The sequence below is a fragment of the Nomascus leucogenys genome, chromosome 22a (assembly GCF_006542625.1).
Source record: "Nomascus leucogenys isolate Asia chromosome 22a, Asia_NLE_v1, whole genome shotgun sequence".
Taxonomy (NCBI): domain Eukaryota; kingdom Metazoa; phylum Chordata; class Mammalia; order Primates; family Hylobatidae; genus Nomascus; species Nomascus leucogenys.
The window spans coordinates 29,126,983-29,149,759 of NC_044402.1; the positions used below are offsets into that span (position 1 = coordinate 29,126,983).

Genomic DNA, 22,777 nt, shown 5'->3' on the forward strand with positions numbered 1-22,777 from the left:
GGCAGAGGTTGCAGTGAGCCGTGATAGCGCCACTGCACTCCAGCCCAGATGACAGAGTGAGACTCCATCTCAAAAAAAAAAAAAGAGAGATCTTCCCACCTATAGGCACATGCCACCATACCCAGATAATTTTTTAAAAAAAATTTTTGTAGAGATGGGGGTCTCACTATGTTGCCCAGGCTGGTCTCGAACTCCTGACCTCAAGCGATCCTTCTGCCTCAGCCTCCCAAAGTGCTGGGATTACAGGTATGAACCACTGTGCCTGGCCCCCTCCTTTTTTTGTTGTTTTTTGGTAGATGGGGGATCTCACTATGTTGCCCAGGCTGGACTTGAACTCCTGGTCTGATGGTGATTACATAATGGTTTGTTTTGTTTTGTTTGAGACAGGGTCCCAGTTTGTCACCCAGGCTGGAGTGCAGTGGCACGATCCTGGACTCAAGTGATCCTCCTGCCTCAGCCTCCTGAATAGCTGGGATTACAGGTATGTGCCACCACACCTGGATAATTTTTGTATATTTTGTAGAGATAGGGTTTCACCATGTTGGCCAGGCTAGTCTCAAACTCCTAAGCTTAAGCAATCCACCTTCCTCAGACTCCCAAAGTACTGGGATTACAGGCATGAGCCACAGTACCTGGCCGGTGATCGCATAATATTGTGGATGTGTTTGATGTCACTGAATTGTACACTTAATTTCTAAAATGCCAAGTTGCACGTGATATATATTTTGCCACAATTTACAAATATAGGAATACAAAACGCTATCAAACTGTATACTTTAAATGGGTGAACTATATTTCAATAAAGCTGTTAAAATTTTTTAAAAATATGTATCCTTTCTCAGGTTAGTGGAATTAAACGACATAAAATATTGAAACATGTAACAGTATGCTTGGTACACAGTAGGCACTCAGTAGTAACTTCTTGCCTTTCATCTGCCTGTTGAAGGTCATAGAGTCTGGCTTGAGCTGCCTTCCTCATGGAAGAGAGAAACACATCCCCACAGTTGTAACTACTGTGGGTCAGATGTATTAAACAAAATCCCTGAAGAAATTAAGGTTGAGAGAGGTTAAATATTGTGCCCAGGGCACACAGCCCCAACACTGGGACTCTCTGGAATATGCCAGTGGGTCTGATGGCTGCCTTTGTCCAACCTGAGAACAGAGGTTCTGCCCTTGGCTCTGCCCTTGGCTGCAGTCATAACTGCTCCCACCTCCACCGGCCTCTTCACCAGGTTGGTGCCCCTCGTGCCTGTGGTGGCCAAGCCCACTTCCCAGCTCAGGGCACAAAAAATAGCAAAGAAGCTTCGGGGCCACTCTGGGACAGAAACTCCTTGAGAGGAGGGGAGCGGGGCTCCCCGTCTGCTGGCCTCTCCAATCCACTGCAGGCACGTCACAGCATCCACAGCCGGCAGCTTACACATCCGGGATTGGATACCCACTTGCTGACTTGATAAGATCAGGCTTCTGACATTTTTCTTAATGGAAGTAAAATAATTCCTTCTTCCCTCCACCTCCCTCCTTTCTTCTCATCTTCCCTCCCTAAGCTGGACAAGATCCCAGTCTTTCGGAAGTAAAAATAGCCGAGTGTGCAGGGTCAGCCGCAGCGGGGCCACATTAAGCTTCTTTCTTTTATACCCAGACACTAAAAATAGCCGGCTAAAGCTCTGCAAAGCGTGGTCCTGCACCTGGCCCTAAGCCTGTCCCAGGCGCTTCCCACATCATATTTCTCTTCCAACAGGAAAGGTTCAGACAGGGCAGGCAGGGGAAAGGCCTCTGAGCCAGTGTCCTCCCAAGAGCTACTGTCCAGGTCTGAGGTCAAGATCCCCGCTGGCATTGCAAGGTTTTCATGACCAACACCCTTCTCTTCCCCTTATCCAGAACTTTCCCCCATCACCATCACCAAATTCAACATCCCTGGTTTATTAACGAAATAAGCAGCTTCACGGTTTACAAATCTATTTCATACCCGTATCTCATTTGAGCTGCCCAACAATGTTGAGGAGGAAGAATATACATGATTATGATCAGTCCCATGTGAGATCTGAGGCTCAGAAAGGTCAGGCGACTCGCTCAGGATCACACAGCCAAGAAACGTCACGGGGAAGTTTTGAACCTTGATTTTCAGATCTCCAAGAACTATCTTCTTTGCCCTAATCTTGTGAAGCCAGTCCCATATAATCTCAGAACGCCCTAGGAAGCCTTTGTACAGCACAGACTTTGAGGACTTACTCATTTAGAGGCTCCGGGTCAGTAGGTCTAGGGAGATGTCGAGGAATGAGTATTTTCCAAAGCTCCTCTACTGATTCTAATTATGTGCCAGGTCTGGGGAGCACTGTGCTAAACCTGTTTTATTCAATACTTTTATGTGGCCAGTGTTCTTCCCAGGAAACTTGGGGGTGAACTCCCCACCTGTAGGTTCTACCAAACTATAGCTGACCTATCTCCAGGAGGAGGAGAAAACCACCCAGAAGGTGATGTGGGTATCATGAGCCCCTGAGGTTCTGGAATTTGTGTGGGCATGCTGATGGGCACTCCAGCCCAGTGCGATGCCCTGAACTCTCAGCCACAACCCCTGTATACACTGGACTTCCTTCAGCCACCTGTCCTGTGCAGGTTTCTGGGTGACAGGCAAGCTTGCCTTGCTGCCTCAGACACAATGGCTCTTTTGGGCTGCCTCTTACCCCAGTGATACACCATAAAGGCAGAGTGCCTCATGCCTGACTTCCTAAAAGCTAAGAGAGAGAGCCTTGTAGCTAAACAGACATACATGACACCTAATATTCTGGGGCTTTTGCCAGCTGCTCTGTGGGCTCTGGGCACTGCGGTGGATAAGTGGTAGTGAGTGATGAGCTCTCAGAATTCTGCCTATTAAAGGAGTGTCTGCTATCATGCTGGGCTCCTCTAGACACTTCTTACCATGCCACCACATCCCCAAGGGCATTTTGACAAAACTGTTACGCCTGCATTCCCAACTGCCAAGAAGTCTCCAAAACTGTATGCCTGACACAGAGAAGTTATTTCAGCCCAGCTTCCCTTTCCTTTCCCTTCTTCTTTTTTCCACTTTGAGAAAGGGCTACAGGCTTCACTACTGGCCAAGGCATCAACCATGAGGTTGGAATAGGCTTCTTAGAAGGAATTCCACATAGCCAAGGAAACTAGATTCCACCTAGCTCTGTCATTTACTAGCTGTGTGGCCTTGGTCAAATCGCTGAAACTCAGTTGACCAGATCAGGCATGGCAAAGACTTATCACCTGTGCCCCTGCCTTCCATTTCTTAGTCTGTGGCAGACATTGCTAATCAATCATGGCACTCTTTCCTGCTGATCCCAGACACTGCCTAAGAAGCCTTTCCATCATGCACTCCAGCTGAGTGCAACTAAAGGCAATTTGCCATCCTGGAGCCTGAATTAAGAACAACTGTGTTAGAGGCAGCCGGTGCAAACAAGTCTGCAAATAAACAAATAAATAAATAAGATAATGTCAGACTGAAAGAAGTTCAATGAAGAAGCATACATGGGGATATGATAGCAAGTAATAGAGTGGATAGGGAGGCCTTTCTGAGAAGATAACATTTAACTTGAGGTCAGAAGGATAAGAAGGAGCTAGCTTTGGGGAGAGCATTCCAGGCAGAGGGAAGGCTCTGAAAGTCCTAAGATGGGAAACAGTTTGTCATGCTTGAGGGTCAAAAATAAGCCAGGGAAGCTGGAGCAGAGTGGGTAGGAGTGAACAGACGGGAAAGGAATGGTATGAGATGATACTGAAGAGGCAGGGAGTGGGTAGACCATGCAAGGTCTTGAAGACCAAAGCAAAGTGTTTGGATTGTATTTTAAGTGCTATGGAGAGCCACTGAGCGATGTAAAGCAAAATGACAGAATCTTACCAGTGCTTTAACAAGATCGCTGCTAGGGGGATTAAACAGGACTAAGAGTGGAATCAGAAGTCCAGTTAGGAAACTCTTGCAGTGGTCCAGGAAAAAACAATGCTTCCTTGGATCAGGGTCATGACCATGGAGATGAAGAAAAGTAGGTGAATCTGAAATACATTTTGGACATTGACCTGGGAGGAGTCAAGGATGACCTCCAGGTTTCTTTTGAGCAATAGGTGACTAGCATCACCATTCCTGAGATGGGAAAGACTGGAAGCAATAGAAGGAGGAATGGTTCAAACCTAGAGTTCCTCTCTAGACATGTTTAATCTGTGATATCTCATAAAGGACCCAAGTGGCAATGCCAATAGGGTGGTTAGATATTGAGGTCTAAAATATCTAGGGAAGACTTTGGGAGGCTGAAGCAGGAAGGTTGCTTTATGCCAGGGGTTGGAGACCACCCTGGGCAATATAAGCAAGACCTTGTCTCTATAAAAAAAAATTTAAAAATTAGCCCCACATGGTGGCACATGCCTGTAGACCAGCTACTTAGGAGGCTGAGATGGGAGGATCTCTTGAGCCCAGTAGTTTGAGGTTACAGTGAGCTATGATCATGTCACTGCACTCCAGCCTGGGCCACAGAGCAATAACTTGTCTCTTTAAAAACAGAAACAATAACAAAATCCCCACAAAAAAACAATACTTATCTTTGAAAATATGTCATTCCCTTTTTCCATACCAACAACGTTTTAGCTGGGTACATGGCATCCCAGATAATGGCTACAATTCCAAGACTCCCTGGCAGAAAAGTGTGGCCCTGGGCTGTGAGTGGGAAGAACAGATGTGTGCTACTTAGGGTCCAGCCCTTCACATGGAGCTTTTCCTCCTTCTAGATGTCTGTGAGATGGGAAGAACTGGGGTCCACAAGAACAAGCCACATGCTAAGCTTGGCAGAGCTGCCAGCCAGTCCGGGATTGCCTGTGACCTTCAGACTGTTATGTGAGAAATGAGTGGGAATGAAACTACTATCCTGCTTAGGTTTCTGGGTGGTTTTGGGGTTTGGTTTGGTTTGTGGAGGGGAAAAGGGAGTCTCTTTCTTTTAGAAGCCTAGCCTGGCCTGGAGCGGTGGCTCATGCCTGTAATCCCAACACTTTGGGAGGCCAAGGCAGGTGGATCACCTGAGGTCAGGAGTTCAAGACTAGCCTGGGCCAACATGGTGAAACCCCATCTCTACTAAAATTACAAAAAATTAACCAGGTGTGGTGATGCATGCCTGTAATAGCAGCTACTCGGGAGGCTGAGGCAGGAGAATCACTGGAACCCGGGAGGCAGAGGTTGCAGTTAGCCAAGATTGTGCCATTGCACTCCAGCCTGGGTGACAGAGCAAGACTGTCTCAAAAAAACCCCCAAAAAACAAAAACAAAAACACAGCCTAGTCTTACACTACCTAATGTAATATATTATAAGTGTATTTCTGGATCTATTCAATGTTTACTTTTTAAAGAAGTTTTTTTAAAGAAAGGAGTGAATGGGATAAGAAAATGAATATAGCAAGTGCTGTCAATTCCTTTTGGAGGTTTTGTTGAGAAAGAGAGTGGGATCAGGTGGCAATATCTAGATGGAGATGAAGGGACAAAATATAGTTGTGGATTTTTTAAATTTAATTTTGTTTTTGGCTGGGCGTGGTGACCCACCCCTGTAATCCCAGCATTTTGAGGGGCTAAGGTGGGTGGATTGCTTGAGCCCAGGAGTTTGAGACCAGCCTGTCTCCTTTTTTTTTTTTAATGTGAAAAAATTTTTAACATTTTTTAAAAGTTAAAAAATAAATTTAATTTTGTCTTCATAATGGGAGAACAGAAGTATGCTTGTGTGCTAATGAAATGATCCAGTAGTGAGAGAGAATTCGATGATGCTGAAAGCAGAGAAGATACTATAGGAATGAAGTCCTTGGTAAGGGGCTGGGCATGGTAGCTCACTCCTGCAATCCCAGCACTTGGGGAGGCTGAGGCGGGCAGATCATTTGAGGTCAGGAGTTCGCGGACAGCCTGACCAACATGGTGAAACCCTGTCCCTACTAAAAATACAAAAACTTAGCTGGGCATGGTGGTGCATGCCTGTAATCTCAGCTACTCAGGAAGTTGAGGCAGGAGAGTCGCTTGAACCCGGGAGGCAGAGGTTGCAGTGAGCCAAGATCCCACCACTGCACTCCAGCCTGGGCAACAGAGCGAGACTCCATCTCAGAAAAAAAAATAAATAAATAAAGGAATGAAGTCCTTGGTAAAGAAGAGAGCGATTCAGAGCACAGGAGGGCAGGAGGGGGACCAGCGTTTGTCAGGATTGGAAATACCTCTATTCTACCAAGAAGAAGGCAGAAAACAGGTGCACAAACTGGTAGGTTTGTGGATTCAATGGTAGGAGGGTAAGAAATTTCCCATTTGACATTCTATTTTTTCATGAAAATGTGAACCAAGATTACAAGAGTAGGGAGTGAGGCTACAGGAGATTCAAAATTGCCTCTGGATCACAGAAGAAAACCCATTTTGTAACATGAAGAATATCTATCTCCAATCAACAATCAGACTTCACAGTATAACTCTAGGAGCTTTCCCTGAAGATTGGGAGCAAGATGAAGATAGGCACTATTATGATTCCCATTTTATGGAGGAGGAAAGGGAGGCTTACAGGGGCTTAAGTGACTGGCCCAAGGGGCCGATAAGTGGTGAAGATGAGGTTTAACCAGGCCTATGTGACCACCAGACCCGTTATCCAAAAGCCTGCAGGGAACAGTAAGAATGATTTAGCACAGACAAGATCATCTCCAACCAGAGGTCATTGTGGCTGAGTGGCCCAAAGGCTTCAGGATGCCTGGGAAGATCCTGTGAGCTGTCAGGTACGTGTGTGCGTGCGTGTGTGTGCGTGTGTCTGTGTGTGGGGGGGTGTTGGGGGGGGCAGTGTGTGTAGAACGTAAAGTGGCTCGAAAGGGATGCAAACACACATTGGCATTCTCAGGCTTATAGCTCAATACCATTCTCTAAAGTGGTAAAGAGTTGGTTTGTTTCAAAACACTAATATATTTTGAAAAAGAAAAAGAATTTTTAAAGGCAAGTCATCTCTCATGCTCTTTCTTCATTCACAGGGCCAGAAAAAAAGTGATATTTCTGGCATGGGCTAGAGGCAGAATACTCTATAAATACAAGGCCATTAAATCCCATGCAATGGGAACCTGATCAGGGCCTCCTTTTAATTTCCTGACATGAGCTGGCCACTAACGCAATTACCCAGAATCCCCGGAGGAGCCCTCCACCTTCCCAACAAGCACAAAGCGAGTGAGAGCATATTGCATGGATGTCGGCCCAGCTTTCACTGAAATCAAATATCTTTTAGAAAACACTTGGGGAAAGGCAGGCAGGGGCTGAGCGGGGGAGAAATGGAGCGGGCTTGGGAGGCTGGTCACATGAGGGAGGTGAGGTGAGGAGGAGGTGAAGTTGGCAGGGACAGGCTGTCTAGAGAGAATTGCTAAAATCCCAGAGCTGTACTGAGGCCTCGGGGAGCCCCCTAGGAAATGCAGCTAGTGGTTTTCCAGAGTCAGTCCACACCCTAGCCAGGCTGCAAAGGCTGACCACCAGGGGAGCTGCCCATCCTGATTCTAGAACCCACAGTGGGGACCAGCCCAAGACAAGGCTGCCTTTTAAGATTCCCACCAACAAATCCAGGAAGAAAATCAAGGTGGCCAGACACCAGTCTGCCTCCCCAAACACAAGGGGCAGACTGATGAAAAGTTGAGTGTAAACGAGGGTGTCTTTGAATCAAACACCAGAATTTTTTTTTTTTCTTTGAGACAAAGTCTTGCACTGTTGCCCAGGCTGGAGTGCAGTGACATAATCTCAGCTCACTGCAACCTCTGCCTCCTGGGTTCAAGCAATGCTCCTGCCTCAGTTTCCAGAGTAGCTGGGATTACATGCGTGTGCCACCATGCCCAGCTAATTTTTGTATTTTTAGTAGAGACGGCGTTTCACCATGTTGGCCAGGCTGGTCTCAAACTCCTGACCTCAGGTGATCTGCCCACCTTGGCCTCCCCAAGTGCTGGGATTACAGGCGTGAGCCACCGCACCCAGCCTGAATCCAACACTGGAGTATTTTAACGCATCAAGGGAGCTGACATTGCAAAGCAATCCCACAGTGGATTCTGCCAAGAGGAGCTGTCCCATCTGTCCCAGGTCCCCACTTTGACCTGGTGATGGAAAGCAGGTATCAACATCCCTGTTTTACAGTGAAGAAATGGAAGCATGTGGGTGTGAGTAATAATATTAAACAGCAGCCGGGGCGGGGGGTGGCTTACGCCTGTAATCCCAGCACTTTGGAAGGCTGAGGCGGGCAGATGACAAGGTCAAGAGACCGAGACCATCCTGGCCAACATAGTGAAACCCCATCTCTACTAAAAATACAAAAATTAGCTGGGCATGGTGGTGTGCGCTTGTAGTCTCAGCTACCCAGGAGATTGAAGCAGGAGAATTGCTTGAACCCAGGAGGTGGAGGGTGTGGTGGTGAGCCTAGATTGTGCCACTGCACTCCAGCCTGGCGACAGAGCAAGGCTTTTTTTGTCTTTCTCAAAAGAAAAAAAAAAATTACACGGGCAAAAATACCTAATAACCAGGGACAGAACACAGGCCACCAACTCCTAACCCAGATTTTGTGTTCAGTTTTTAAAAGAGAAAAATTACCTTTTCTCTGAAAATACAGATTTTTATGTTCTAGATTTGCTTAAAGCAAGATAGGCCTTTGGACATCTCCTGTTTTCCATGGTCTGCTCTGGGTGTTCCAGGGAGAAAGTCACAGGGAGGTGGCCATAGGATCTGTCCCCAGCCATGTGAGGAATCTGAAAAGCTTAGATCCCTGAGTTGGCCACAGTCTTAAGAGAGAGGGAGAGCCAGGGGAAGCCCCAAGTCTGATTTCTTCTGTGGCTGTGGCTGGGCCCCCAAACTGGAAAATGATCTCTGATTATTTTACCTAAGAAAGGAAAAATCATAAAACACAAGGAGAATGTGGCTGGATGAGAGGGGGAGGGTGGGGTTCAGACATGCAGGCGAGGGGAGCAGAGAGGGTGGAGGCACCCACATCTCTCCCTCTGCAGCCCTCCCCAAGCCCCTGGCCCCCCCAAACCCCCCCAGCAACAGAGGCCCACTGTGGGACCCTAAAGCAGAGCAGCAGCCCTGGGGAAGGTGAAGTTTGCCTTTTAGAGTCCCGTCAGAGTCTGAGGTGGGCGACAAGCCCACGCTGGTCTCGGGGGGCCTGGGCCTTGCCTGCAGAACCAGGAGGGACGCCCAAACAAAAGCCAAGCCAGGCAGCTGCCAAGAGCCCCCACCTGGCAGGGGCCCAGGCTGTTGAAGGAGGATGCTCCTCCTAAGGGGGTCGGTCCCCGCGGAGCTTCAGATCCCAGGATCTCTCCAAGGCCCTGCAGCGGACAGAAACTAAACGCGGCTCTCTGCTTTGTCCATGCTCGGGAGCCTTTGTGGCATCTCCCCACTCTTGGATCTGGACCTGCCAGCACAGGCGGGGAGTTGGGGAGGGAGCGTTCTAGTGGCTGTCCCTTCCTCCTTCAGGCAGAGCTCCTTAAAGGGCCTTTTTGGGCTCAGCATGTCTGCCTGGGAGGCCCCAGCTGCCACCCTGGGTACAGGCCATCAACCAAAGGGCTATATTTGGAGCAGGGCAGGGGTGTCAACACTGAGGCTTCCCCTGAACATCCTCCCCACTTGAGGCAGCAGAGGCCTCATGCCCCTGTCCTCCCAGCACCCCCAATACCATCATCCTGGGACACACAGTGTCCACCTTGTTTCTCTGAAAGTGCCAGTCTGGATGTCTGAGCGGCCACCAGTCAATTGTGGGCTTCACCACCTCCCTCCCTGCCATCAGTGCACCCCTTCACCATCTCCTCCTTTCTGAGAAGCCACTAGAAAGTGCCCCTCTCTCTTTCCAGCACTGCATAGCCCCTGAAGAGACTCTGTTCAGTGTTACAAGATGGTCCAGGAATTGAGTGGGAGGTCCCCTCTCGTCCTCCCCCATCCCTGTGCTGTGCCATGTGGAGCAGACACTGAACAGGGCAAGGAAAGTTCCAGCCTCTGGGCCCAGCTCCCCTCAAATGAATGTGTGACTGAGGGTGGGAGTCATCTCACCCCAGCCCCTGCAGGGCTCCATTTTGTCACCTGTAAAATTCAGGGCTATATTGAAAACAATGAGGCTTCTGGCTGCTCTAAGTGCCTCGGATGCTGTCAAGTAGGCAGGGAGGCTGCACGCTGCAACCAAGTGGCCCCTGGGGCCCCCTGCTTGACCTGCTGTTCTCACATCCAGCTCTGGATGTGAGAACAACAGGCCAAGCAGCTCCGTCTCTTGGGCTTAAGAGGAATGAATGAGTCTCCAAAGCTTAGAAACCCTCAGATTCTCAGCACCACACAGAGAGAAAGTCAAGAGACCAGCACTCAGGCATACTTCCATGGGCCTTTTGCCTCAATTTTCCCATCTGTGAATACCAGGAGGCTCTGAAGGAGCAGAAAGGGCCCGACATAGGAGTCAGAGGACCCAGTTCAGCCACTAGTTGGGGTCATCCTATCCAGGAGCAAGACCAAAATTATATAATGAACCAACAGACAGCCTTTCTGCGGGCCTGATGTAGCCCATTTTAAATCTGGAAAGGAGACTGTTTTTTTGGTTGAGCCCCTAACGAAGCAGCTGGCCTAAGAGCTGAGTGGTCCACTCCATCACAAAGGGGTTAAATGAAGCCCTGAATGAGGAGCATTTTAAAAGCCAGTGTGCCATGTCGACAGCCAAGGGCCTGCTTCAAGAGCTTCTGTTTTATGGATATTGGTGCTGGGCTGAGCTGAGGTGAAGTGCAGGACCTCGAAACGGTAAAAGGAAGTGGAAGGTCCAATTTCTATAGCACATAATGGTCCAAGTTGTACTGACAAAGCATCTTAGGTCTGGGCCCTTATCTTCAGAGGGCCCTGGGAGAGGGGGTAGTAGGAGTGCCCTGGGGCCTTCCCTCCAGGAAGGGTCTGCATTCCAGACCTGTCCCTTCGTTCTCTCTGTAGCCCCTTCTGATCACCCCCACACACCTCTTTTCCTGTTTCCTCCCACTTCTAGAAGGATTCCGGGCCCAGAGCTTAAAAGTTGATCTCTAAGAATTTTCACTGGCTCTCCTTGGAAGCTGGAGAAGCAGGGAAACACATACCCTCACGACCCATCCCTAAAATGGTACTGAACAAGGTTCCTCAAACTAAAAACATCGCCTGGGCACGGTGGCTCACGCCTGTAATCCCAGCACTTTAGGAGGCTGAGGTGGGAGGACTGCCTGAGCCCAGGAGTTCGAGACCAACCTGAACAACATGGCAAGAACTTGCCTCTATCGATAATATTTTAATATATAAAAAAGGAGCAAATCAGTAGAGAAAGTGAGGAAGAGGAGATCTGGAGCAGTTGTCCCAATGAGAGCTATGTGTCATTTCAAATTTTCTAGTAGCCACATTAAAGAATAGATAAAAAGAGGCCAGGTGTGGTGGCTCACGCCTGTAATCCCAGCACTTTGGGAGGCCGAGGTGGGTGGATCACGAGGTCAGGAGATTGAGACCCTCCTGGCTAACACCGTGAAACCCTGTCTCTACTAAAAATACAAAAAAATTAGCCGAGCGAGGTGGCGGGCCCCTGTAGTCCCAGCTACTCGGGAGGCTGAGGCATGAGAATGGCGTGAAACCAGGAGGCAGAGCTTGCAGTGAGCCGAGACTGTGCCACTGCACTCCAGCCTGGGTGACAGAACAACACTCCGTCTCAAAAAGAAAAAAAAAGAATAGATAAAAAGAAGCATGTGATGCTGTGATGCTAATTTCACAATATGTTTTATTTAACATATCCAGAAAATTAGCCTTTCTGCATGCAATCACGTTTTTAAAATGATCACCACCAGACTTTACACTGCTTTTTATGGTCCTATGAAGTCCTCTAAAGCAGGCGTGTGTTGTACAACTCCGCACACCTCTGTTTGGACCAGCACTTGGGAGCCACGTGTGGCTGGTGGTTGCCATATTAGACAGCACAGCTCTAGAGACAGAGGACGCAGGGAGAGAGAGGAGAGGGAAGGGAGAGGATGGGGAGAGAGGGAACAAGGAAGGGAGCAGCGTTCCCAAGGCAAGAGCCATGTCCTGTCCACCCACCAGAAAACAAATGCCATTCTTCACAGGTGAAGGGAACATATTTATCATTCTTGGACTTAATGCGTCTGTCCTTTTCACCCCCAAGCCCTTGAGGGTGCTGGGGGATATAACAGCCTCTTAAGCCTACCCCTCTTAGGGTGGAGGTGGGGTTTGCCCCTAACGGAGGGCCTTCCCAGAGTGCCGGGGGTCAGGGGTTCGGAAGGATCCTTAATGGAGAAATTCCAATTCCCACCTCCCTAAAGGAGGAGAGCCATGCGGGCGCCGTGGCGGGCTGGCAGGGTGTGGGAGGAGGTGGGCGCCCAGACTGGGTCTCACCCTGGGACACAGGTCCGCGGCTTGTGGGGGTCTCACAGGGGACGAAAACTCCCCAGCAAGCAGAGCCTCACGGCGAACCCCGACTCGGTGGGGCCTCTTACCTTCCTTCAGCATCCCCACTTTGAGGCATTTCATGAAGCGGCAGGCCTGGCAGGACTTGCGCCTCCGTTTGGTGATCTCGCACTCGTTGGTGGCCGGGCAGCTGTACTCAATGTTCCCTGCAACCAGACACAGAGAGGGTTGCCGGGTGCTGGCCGCCCAGGGCCCCCACCTGCCAGCGCAGAGCTGGATGGATGGGGATTTTAATTCGCCAGAGCTGCCACTGCCCCCAACCCTGAGGCTCCCACAGGGCATCGTTCTCGAAGCAGGTGCTCTGAGGTGCTTGTCGGAACATTACGAACTCTTCCATATGGAGACTCCAGGTGGCAGGTCTGGGTGGACCGGGCGGCCATTTGGGGAAACACTCCCCAGAGGGTGGCCACCCACAGTGTTGAAGCCACTCCTGGGCAGGGACATCAAAACTCACTGAGCCGGCCTTTTACTCCAGGAGGAGAATGCCCCCTATCCTGACCAGAACATCAGTGCAGACCACCACTACCACCACCACCACCGCAGGCTCCTCCAGCCTCCAGCCTCCAGCCTGGGACCCCAACGTGCGGGAAAAGCCTCTTGGAAACTCTGCGTCCACCAGGCTCAAGGCCCGGGTTCTGCATCCCACCGGAGGGGCCCAGGCCACCTGGCTTTGCTCACCTTGAGGATATACTTTCCTCTGACCAAGTTGAAATTTCTTCATCTTCAAAACAGTGGGATAATCTACTAAATGAAGAATTAACCAAGACCACATATGGACAACTGCTTTAAACACTATTCAATGCGAGGGGGTCATTTTATGAGCAGAGTTCATTCAGCAGAGGGAATCTGTGATAAATTTTTCAGGCCACTCCTTTCATGGGTTGTAAGAATGGCTACCAGGCTGGGTGCAGTGGCTCATGCCTGTAATCCCAGCACTTTGGGAAGCCAAGGTTGGTGGATCACCTGAGGTCAGGAGTTCGAGACCAGCCTGACCAATATGGTGAAATGCCGTCTCTACTAAAAATACAAAAAAATTAGCCAGGTGTGGTGTCGTGCGCCTGTAATCCCAGCTACTCGGGAGGCTGAGATAGAAGAATTGCTTGAACCCGGGAGGTGGAGGTTGCAGTGAGCCGAGATCACGCCACTGCACTCCAGCGTGGGTGACAGACAGAGACTCTGTCTCAAAACAAAACAAAGAGCGGCTACCATAAACCCAACCCATGCTCCTTTAAGCTGTAGGCCCCACGAAGCCAAGACCTTGGGCTGCTCCCCAGTGTCCAGCAGCACTTAGCACAGCCCCCGCCATATAGAGACAGGCAAGTAGAATGCAGCGAATGACTGATCTACGGGGTCCTTCCCAACAGCAATTCCATGAAAGAGAAAATAAGTATTAATACTATTAAATACATTTTACAGATGAGTTTTCCAAGTGTTTCTATGCAGTGTGAACACAGAGGTCTTATTTAGGTTGAACTGACCTTCCAGTGCTCTTCCTGGGAGGGTTGACAGTCCAGTGAGGAGAGGCTGTGGCTGCCTTTCTAATACAGGCATCTGCCCTGGGCATGCTGACCTGCTGACTCTTATTAATGAATATGCATTGAGCACCTACGATGTGCCTGGTAATGGAAGGAAAGGCAATGGGGGCAGGGCAGGTGGGGGAGGTAAAGAAATGCAACTAGAGTGGCCAGGCGCAGTGGCTCATGCCTGTAATCCAGCACTTTGGGAGGCAGAGGTAGGTGGATCACCTGAGGTCCGGAGTTCGAGACCAGCCTGGCCAACATGGTGAAACCCTGTCTCTACTAAAAATACAAAAAAACAATTACCTGGGCATAGGGGTGGGCACCTGTAATCCCAGGTATTCAGAAGGCTGAGGCAGGAGAATCACTTGAACCCGTGAGGCGGAGGTTGCAGTGAGCCGAGATCATGCCATTGCACTCCAGCCTGGGTGACAAGAGCAACACTCCGTCTCAAAAAAAAAAGAAGTAACTGGAATGTGCAAACGAAGAACAGCACATCACAGTGCTGTTTGGTTATTGTGTCTCTTCGACTCCTGTCCCAAAGTCACTGAGGTCAGCCTGAGCCAGGGTTTTCCAGAACAGAATCTCTCAACTAGAACACATCTCTCGTTCCAGCCCCCACCTGAGGGAGCAGGGAGGAGCTGGAGGCTTGCCTATCTGAATCCTCCACACCAAACCCTACCCACTTCAGAGAAATAGCAGCTCAGATTTATTGTGCACCTACTGTGTGCATAATCTGCACAGCTCCCTCAGTCCTCACAACAGCCTCTGAAGGCACATCAGTGTCCCATTTCACAGACCAAGAAACTGAGGCTCTGGGAGCTGAAGCGGGCTACCCAAGGCCACACAGAGCTCCTGTCCCACCCTGTATCTCACAAGGAGGATGGGGAAATTGGAAGTGCTGCCCCCTGAGGACGGGCGCCTGGTGCTGACCCAGCAGCTGAGGCCACCTGGTGGGTAGTAGGGGAGAAGAGTGGCCTTGGGCTTCCCTATGTCACCATCTCCCCACATGGGATATGGATGGAAACCTTTTCTATTGGATTTTCTGGAAACAAGCATGAACCATGTTCTACCATTAACAAAGTGCTTTGAGGTAGCAAAATTACTCAGTGTGCCTAACTGTATTGAGTACTCACAAAGGCTCAGTGAGTATTCTCATCCCTTTTTACTGGTGAGGAAAACTGTTTCCAGAGCACCTCAGAGATCTACAGGTGAAAGCTAGCTATCCTCCCTCCCTCTCTCCCCTTCTCCCTCTCTCCCCCCTCCCTCTCTCCCCCTCCCTCTCTCCCCCCTCCCTCTCTCCCCCCTCCCTCTCTCCCCCCTCCCTCTCTCCCCCTCCCTCTCTCCCCCTCCCCTCTCTCCCCCTCTCCCTCTCTCCCCCCTCCCTCTCTCCCCCTCTCCCTCTCTCCCCCCTCTCCCTCTCTCCCCCTCTCCCTCTCTCCCCCTCTCCCTCTCTCCCCCTCTCCCTCTCTCCCCCTCCCCCTCCCTCTCCCCCCTCCCTCTCTCCCCCCTCCCCTCCCTCTCCCCCCTCCCTCTCCCCCCTCCCTCTCCCCCTCTCCCCCCCTCTCCCCTCTCCCCTCCTCTCCCCCTCTCCCCCCCTCCCTCTCCCCCTCTCCCCCTCCCTCTCTCCCCCCCCTCTCCCCCCTCCCTCTCTCCCCCTCCCTCTCTCCCCCCTCCCTCTCTCCCCCCTCCCTCTCTCCCCCTCCCTCTCCCTCTCTCCCCCTCCCTCTCTCCCCCTCCCTCTCTCCCTCTCTCCCCCTCTCCCTCTCTCCCTCTCTCCCCCTCTCCCTCTCTCCCTCTCCCCCTCCCTCTCTCAAGTCCAGCAGGCACCACCTTTTTCCCCATCCCATTTCTTGCAGGGAGGGAGCTGGAGGTCATGCTCTGTGCTGGAGGATGGGAGGTGATGGGAAGGGGAAGGGATGAAGATCCTGTGTATCCCTCCCTGCTTTTGTCTAGCTCTATTTCTTAGAGCTTTGTGGCTTGGGTGGTTTCTTGGGGAATAATTTCAATATTCATGTAAGCCCAGTAAAATTCAAAAGACAAACAGAAAGGAGGAAAACACATATGAAAGCTTATTCATTCAAGCCTTTATCTTGGCTTAGAAGGCGCTGGAGGATTTGGCCCATCCCCACCCAGGCCCACCCTCTCTCTGCAGCCTCAGCAGTGCTGATTTCCTCCATTCGCTCTGCATAACTGTCACTTTCTGGAACTCCATGGTCTCCTAGGCCGCCAGGCCTTTGCTTTGCAGCTTAGAACAGACTCTCTATGCTCCCTCCACCCTCTGTTTCTCCAGGTCCCACATGGGGAGGCGCTCCTTCTCCGTGCTGATAACCCATTAATGTCCCCTGTGTTGTATCTCTCTGCCTCCTCCATCTACTCCAGCTCCTCTCTAGTCCCACTGCCTGGGACACCCAGCTGCTCAATGCGCACACATGGGGGGCTCACACTGGCCAGTACTTGTCAGGGAGCAGCCACAGCTCTGCTGTAGAGATCCTGAGGATTTCATGTTCCCAGCAACCCCGGAGGTAAACAGATTTTTCTCATCCGTAAGATAGAGGGGCCGGGTGTGGTGGCTCACGCCTGTAATCCCAGCACTTTGGGAGGCCCAGGCAGTCAGATCATCTGAGGTCAGGAGTTCAAGACCAGCCCAGCCAATATGGTGAAACCCCATCTCTACTAACAATACAAAACTTAGCCAGGTGTGGTGGTGCACACCTGTAGTCCCAGCTACTCGGGAGGCTGAGGCAGAAGGATTGCTTGAACCCAGGAGCCAGAGGTTGCAGTGAGCCGAGATTGTGCCACTGCACTCCAGCCTGGGTGACAGAGTGAGACTCTGTCTCAAAAAAAAAAAAAAAAAAAAAAAAAGGAGAAGGTGAGAAGGTGAACAGAATCCAGGGTATGGGACAGCAAGGACTGGGACCCAGCCTGTCAGCTCCAGCCTGCTCTGAGCCACTGTGCAGTGAGCTCACAGGGCTCTCCATGGGCTTCACATCTCCAGCTGCCTGGGACACCCTTTGCACACTCTTCACTTTTCCCATGCTTTGCTCTCAGCTGCTCAGCCAACCTGTCACCTTTTGAGGAAGGATAGGCTATAGGCTGCTGCTCAGAGCAAGGGGTCAGGAAGTGTGTGTGCAGAGCTGGCACTGGTGCTCTCCCACGACAAGAGGCCAAGCGCTAACAGCAAGTCCCCAATCAGGCTCTTCACCCTTTAGGGGTCGGCCTGCGTGTGTGTGTGTGTGTGTGTGTGTGTGTGTGTGTGTGTGTGTGTGTGTGTGTCAGAGAGAGAGACCTAATTATTTATTTATTTTGGTTCCTTTCAATTTATTTTATGGCCCCAGCGGCTAGCTGCCAGCAAAGCCAGGCTGGCGGCCTTGCTTTGTAATTTTTTTAAGTGCCTCCTCGATAAAGTGATGAGATTAATTCATCAGAATTCCTGTGGTCTCTTGAGGCGGGCCTAGGAGCGTGTAGGAACAGGGATAGGACATTGGCAGCACACACACACGTGCAGCTGAGGTGTGGCAGCTTTGGGGATGAGTTCTCTCAGGACAGGGACATAGTCAATGGTTAGCATAAATTCCAGGTTCTAACCTCGGAGTGTATTCAGTATAGACAGGTGCAGACTCCACTTTGGACACAGCACCTAACTTCTCTGAGCCTCAGTCTCCTAATCTGTAAAATGGGTACAGCCCCCATCTCATAAAGTTCTTATCTAAAAGTTCCCCAGATTCAGGCCAGGCGCAGTGGCTCACATTTCTAATCCCATCACTTTGGGTGGCCGAGGCAGGAGGATCACTTGAGGTCAGGGGTTTGAGACCAGTCTGGCCAATATGGTGAAGCCCTGTCTCTACCAAAAATATAAAAAAATTAGCCAGGCGTGGTGGTGGGCATCTGTAATCCTAGCTATTTGGAAGGCTGAGGCAGGAGAATCACTTAAATCCAGGAGGCAGAGGTTGCAGAGATCATGCCACTGCACTCCAACCTGGGTGACAGAGCAAGATTCTGTCTCAAAAATAAATACATAAAAAATAAAAGTTCCCCAGATTCAGTGACAGAAAGCATACGAAGGTCTTAGTGAAGTGCAGGCACCGGCAAACAGGCCAGCACGGCTGCTCTGCTTATTTTTATATTCAGGCAGATCTTACAGTAGGAGTGTCCAATCTTTTGGCTTCCCTGGGCCACATTGAAGAAGAATTGTCTTGGGCCATGCATAAAATATACTAACGATAACTGCTGAGAAAAAAAAACTCATCCTGTTAGAAGAAAGTCTATGAATTTGTGTTGGGCCGCATTCAAAGCCATCCTGGGCCACAGGTTGGACAAGATTGTCTTACAGGGTAGATGCAACCAAAGGATTCCAGGGTAAGTCTTTTCTAGGTGTTAGATCCGAGGCTAGCCACCAACTCTGATATTTGAGAACATTAGGGTCTGCCTCCAGTCCCTAGACCTCAGAGTGGATGCTGCCGGCGCCTGTGGAAGGGAGGCAGGCACTGGTAGAACCCGACCTGGACTTCTCCGTGACCTTAAGGCAGAGGGGTAACCACCACCATCAGCTCTCTTTGATCCTGTGCTTCCAGGAGAGAAGGGAATCCCAGGGGCATCCCCATCAGCTGTTCATGAACAGCTGCAGGGAGCAGGGCAGCCCTGCCGCAGGCTCAGGAAGGGGGTTGCTAAGCTCGGACAAATAGCTCTCGGGGACCTGTGGGCTCAGAGGCTGCTGGCTAATGACAGAGCTCAAATGGTACCACTCTATGCAGCTGGTGTGAAAGGGCTGGGGTGATGGCCACTCAGTTCCACTCCCTTATTTACTCACCCCTGGAGACAGGGACAATCCCTTTCATCTCTGTGTTGCCCAGGGCCCTCTGCTCTCCTGATCCTCCCCCTCACCCATGAGCTGGATGATCTCATTCATGCCACTGGCTTCCACTGCAATGATCTGCAGCCAGTGCTCATGCCCTTATAGCCATCTGCCTGCTGATGTGTCCACCTGGAGGTCCCCTGGGCCCTCTCCTTTCTCAAACCGAACTCATCCTCATCCAACCTGTTCCTCTTACTGTATCCCTTGTCTCATCAAAGGGACGACTAGCCATCTGCAGCCTGTCAGAAATGAAGGGGCCTCCTAGATTTTTCCATATCTACCCCTAAGATCCTTTCCATCCTACTTCCTGATACCTCCTCCCTCCCTCCCTTCTGCAAGAGTCCTAGTTCCACACTCATCACCCCTTGCGACCATCGTCCTGCACTAGCCTGTCTCCATTTCCCTTTCCAATCTATCCTCCACACTGCCCCCTGGAGGTCAGTTAATAACTTTCCCAGACAAGTTTATTGGTTCTCTGGCTCATCATGGCACATAGAGCACACCTGTCTATGCGTCATCCCAAAACTCCAATAACTGGCAGGACAGGAATGGGAACTGTCTCAGAGAATGAGGAAAGTAGAAAGCTAGGTAGCTAAAGCAAGGGATCCAGATAAGAAAGAAGCTAGCCACACTGCAGAACCTCAGAAAGTGTCAGGCATTGAAGACTCAAGATACAGCAGCAACAGGAGCTAGAAGACAAAGCAGCAATGGTGTCCAAATTCTGAGGGACAATTCTTTTCCTTTCTTTCTTTCTTTCTTTCTTTCTTCTTTCTTTCTTTCTTTCTTTCTCTTTCCTTTCTTCTTTCTTTCTTTCTTCCTTCCTTCCTTCCCTCCCTTTCTTCCCTTTCTTCTTTCTTTCTTTCTTTCGTCCTTCCTTCCTTCCTTCCTTCCCTTTATTCCCTTTCTTTCTTTCCTTCTTTCTTTTTCTTTCTTTCTTTTCTTTCTTTCTCTTTTCTGTGATAGAGTTTTGCTCTTGTTGCCCAGGCTGGAGTGCAGTGGTATGATCTCGGCTCACTGCAACCTCTGCATCCTGGGTTCAAGCGATCCTCCTGCCTCAGCCTCTTGAGTAGCTGGGATTACAGGCGTGCACCACCAAGCCCAGCTAATTTTGTATTTTTAGTAGAGACAGGATTTCTCCAGGTTGGTCAGGCTGGTCTCGAACTCCCGACTTCAGGTGATCCACCTGCCTCAGCTTCCCAAAGTGCTAGGATTACAGGCGTGAGCCACTGCACCCAGCTGAGGACAATTATTTTCAACTAGAATTCTGTACCAAGCCAAAACATGAATCTAATGTGAAGGTTGGAGGATGGAATAGAGGCATTTCCACATATATAAGTTATTGCCGATTTTACCTCTCCTGTACCTTTTGAGGATGCCCATGAACTACGTGCTTTCTCTAAAGAAGGAGTGAACCAAAAAAAGAGGAAGAGGTAGGATCCAGAAAACAGGGAATACAACCCACGAGAAAAGTCAAGGACATGTCAAGAAGGAAATGGCAACAGGCAAAATAGACAATTTTGTGATATAACCATATTGGGACAGTGGGATGATCGTGTGTTTGTGTGTGTTGAGATGGGTTGTGTAATTGGAGCTAACTCATCTTCCATAACAGAAAGTCAAGAAAGAAGGTAAAAATTGCTGTCAGCAAATATAGCTATAAAATCACAATATTACTACATGATAGAAGAGAGTTTTTTTTAAAATGGTTAACTCTGAAATGGAGTGGGAGGAGAATGTGTAGGGCCAGTGACTGTGATCCTTCATTATAAAACATCTTTTTTTTTTTTTGAGACTAAGTCTCGCTCTGTCACCCAGGCTGGAGGACAGTGGCACGATCTCGGCTCACTGCAGCCTCCGCCTCCCAGGTTCAAGCGATTCTCCTGCCTCAGCCTCCCAAGTAGCTGGGATTACAGGCACCCGCCACCACACCTGGCTAATTTTTGTATTTTTAGTAGAGACAGGGTTTCACCACGTTGGCCAGGCTGGTCTTGAACTCCTGGTGATCTGCCTGCCTCGGCCTCCCAAATTGCTGGGATTACAGGCGTGAGCCACTGTGCCTGACCTAAAAGTTATGTTTCTTTTATACTCTTTAAACTATTTGTATACCTTATTTTGAAAAGAATTAGAAATAAATTTAAAGTATAAATTTAAGAAATTCTCCAACTCTTGCCCCCCAGAGTAGAGAACAAAATCTAACCTCCAGGGCAAAGCCTACCGGGCCCTTTATGATCTGACCATTTCCAACTTGTCCACCCTAATCCCCTCTCACTGAGGCCTCCAGTTTGTAGGCTCCAGCAGACCTGAACTGTCAGTAAGTATAATAGTTCATGGATCTCATGGAGCCCCCAGCCCTCCCATGCCTCCCTCTACCTGAAACTTCTCATTTGCTCCTCCTGGCCAGCTCCTCCACATCCTTGGAGCCACAGCTCTCACGTGGCCTCCTTGGTGACACTTTCTTCCCTTCTGCCCCAGATAGGCTCGCCTGTTTTCTCCCCACGACCCCATCCCCACACTCAAAGCAGGTACCTTAGTGTTTCATAATCACAGGTGTACCTGTGGACCTCCCTTCTGAACTGCATGCTTTTTGGGAATGGAGATTATTATGTTTTTCATTTCTGTATCTATCCCAAGTACAGTATCTCAATCCTGGAAACTGATTAATATCTGTTGAGTAGATAATGAATGCAAATGAATTGAAAGCAAGAGCCCCCACCCAGAGAATCCTAGAATTCCACAACAGTGACCTTTCAGCTACCAAATGCAATTGTCTCCTCTTGGTCTTTCTCCTCCTGGTCCTTCCTGAAGCAGCAGACGCCCATTGCCACCCTCTTTTTTTTTTTTTTTTTTTTTTTTGAGACGGAGTCTTGCTCTGTCGCCCAGGCTGGAGTGCAGTGGCGCAATCTCGGCTCACTGCAAGCTCCGCCTCCTGGGTTCACGCCATTCTCCTGCCTCAGCCTCTCCGAGTAGCTGGGACTACAGGCGCCCGCCACCACGCCCAGCTAATTTTTTTGTATTTTTAGTAGAGACGGGGTTTCACCGTGGTCTCGATCTCCTGATCTCGTGATCCACCCACCTCGGCCTCCCAAAGTGCTGGGATTACAAGCGTGAGCCACCGCGCCCGGCCGACCACCCTCTTAAAACAGACTATTTTGTTAGATTTCATCTCCCTTCTCTCTGCAGGGACTCTTGCAACATCTGACTATTTCTATGTGTATTTCATCAACTCTGGAGTGCTTGCTTTCTTTTGTTTTTTTAGTCGCCTGGTTTGTAATGAACTAAGATGCTTTCAATGGTAAGATGCACCATTATTTTATGCATCAGTCAAGAAAGAAAAAAGAATCCACCGATTAGGCTCACGCCTGTAATCCCAGCACTTTGGGAGGCCACGGCTGGTGGATCACTTGAGCCCAGGTGTTCAAGACCAGCCTGGACAACATGGTGAAACCCCATCTCTACCAAAAATACAAAAAATTAGCCGAGCGTGGTGGCATGCCCCTGTGGTACCAGCTACTTTGGAGGCTCAAGGTGGGAGGATCACTTGAGCCCAGGGAGGTTGAAAGGAGGTTGAGGCAGCAGTGAGCCGAGATTGTGCCATTGCACTTCAGCCTGGGTGACAGAGCGAGACCCAGTCTTAAAAAAAAAAAAAAAAAAAAGAGCTTTTTTTTTCAGATTTGAGTGGATCCCATAGCCTTCTTACACATACATAAGAGAAAACACAAGAAAAACAGATCGGTTAAAATATTGCTAAAACATCTCAGAGTGTAACTCTTCTGAATCATTTTTGATCAGTCATTGTTTTCATGTTTTTTTCACAGACTCATCCTCTCTACTATCAAGGGCTTTGTTAAGAAAGTGTTCACTGTTGTCTCAGGCCACTGGCCCCTACTCTGCAACTTTTGAGGTGCATTTGAGTGCAGTGACAACCAGGGAACGGCTGTCACCTGGTCAGTGGTAA

General features: G+C 49.7%; 1 protein-coding gene across 1 annotated transcript in view; it reads right to left on the reverse strand.

Annotated features, from left to right (window-relative positions):
* The window catches only part of ESRRB (estrogen related receptor beta), a 64,258-nt gene that overhangs the window by 27,507 nt on the left and 13,974 nt on the right, over nt 1-22,777 (reverse strand). Inside the window, 1 exon segment of the mRNA XM_030804309.1 lies at nt 12,480-12,596. Within this exon segment, the coding sequence (XP_030660169.1) occupies nt 12,480-12,596 (117 nt within the window).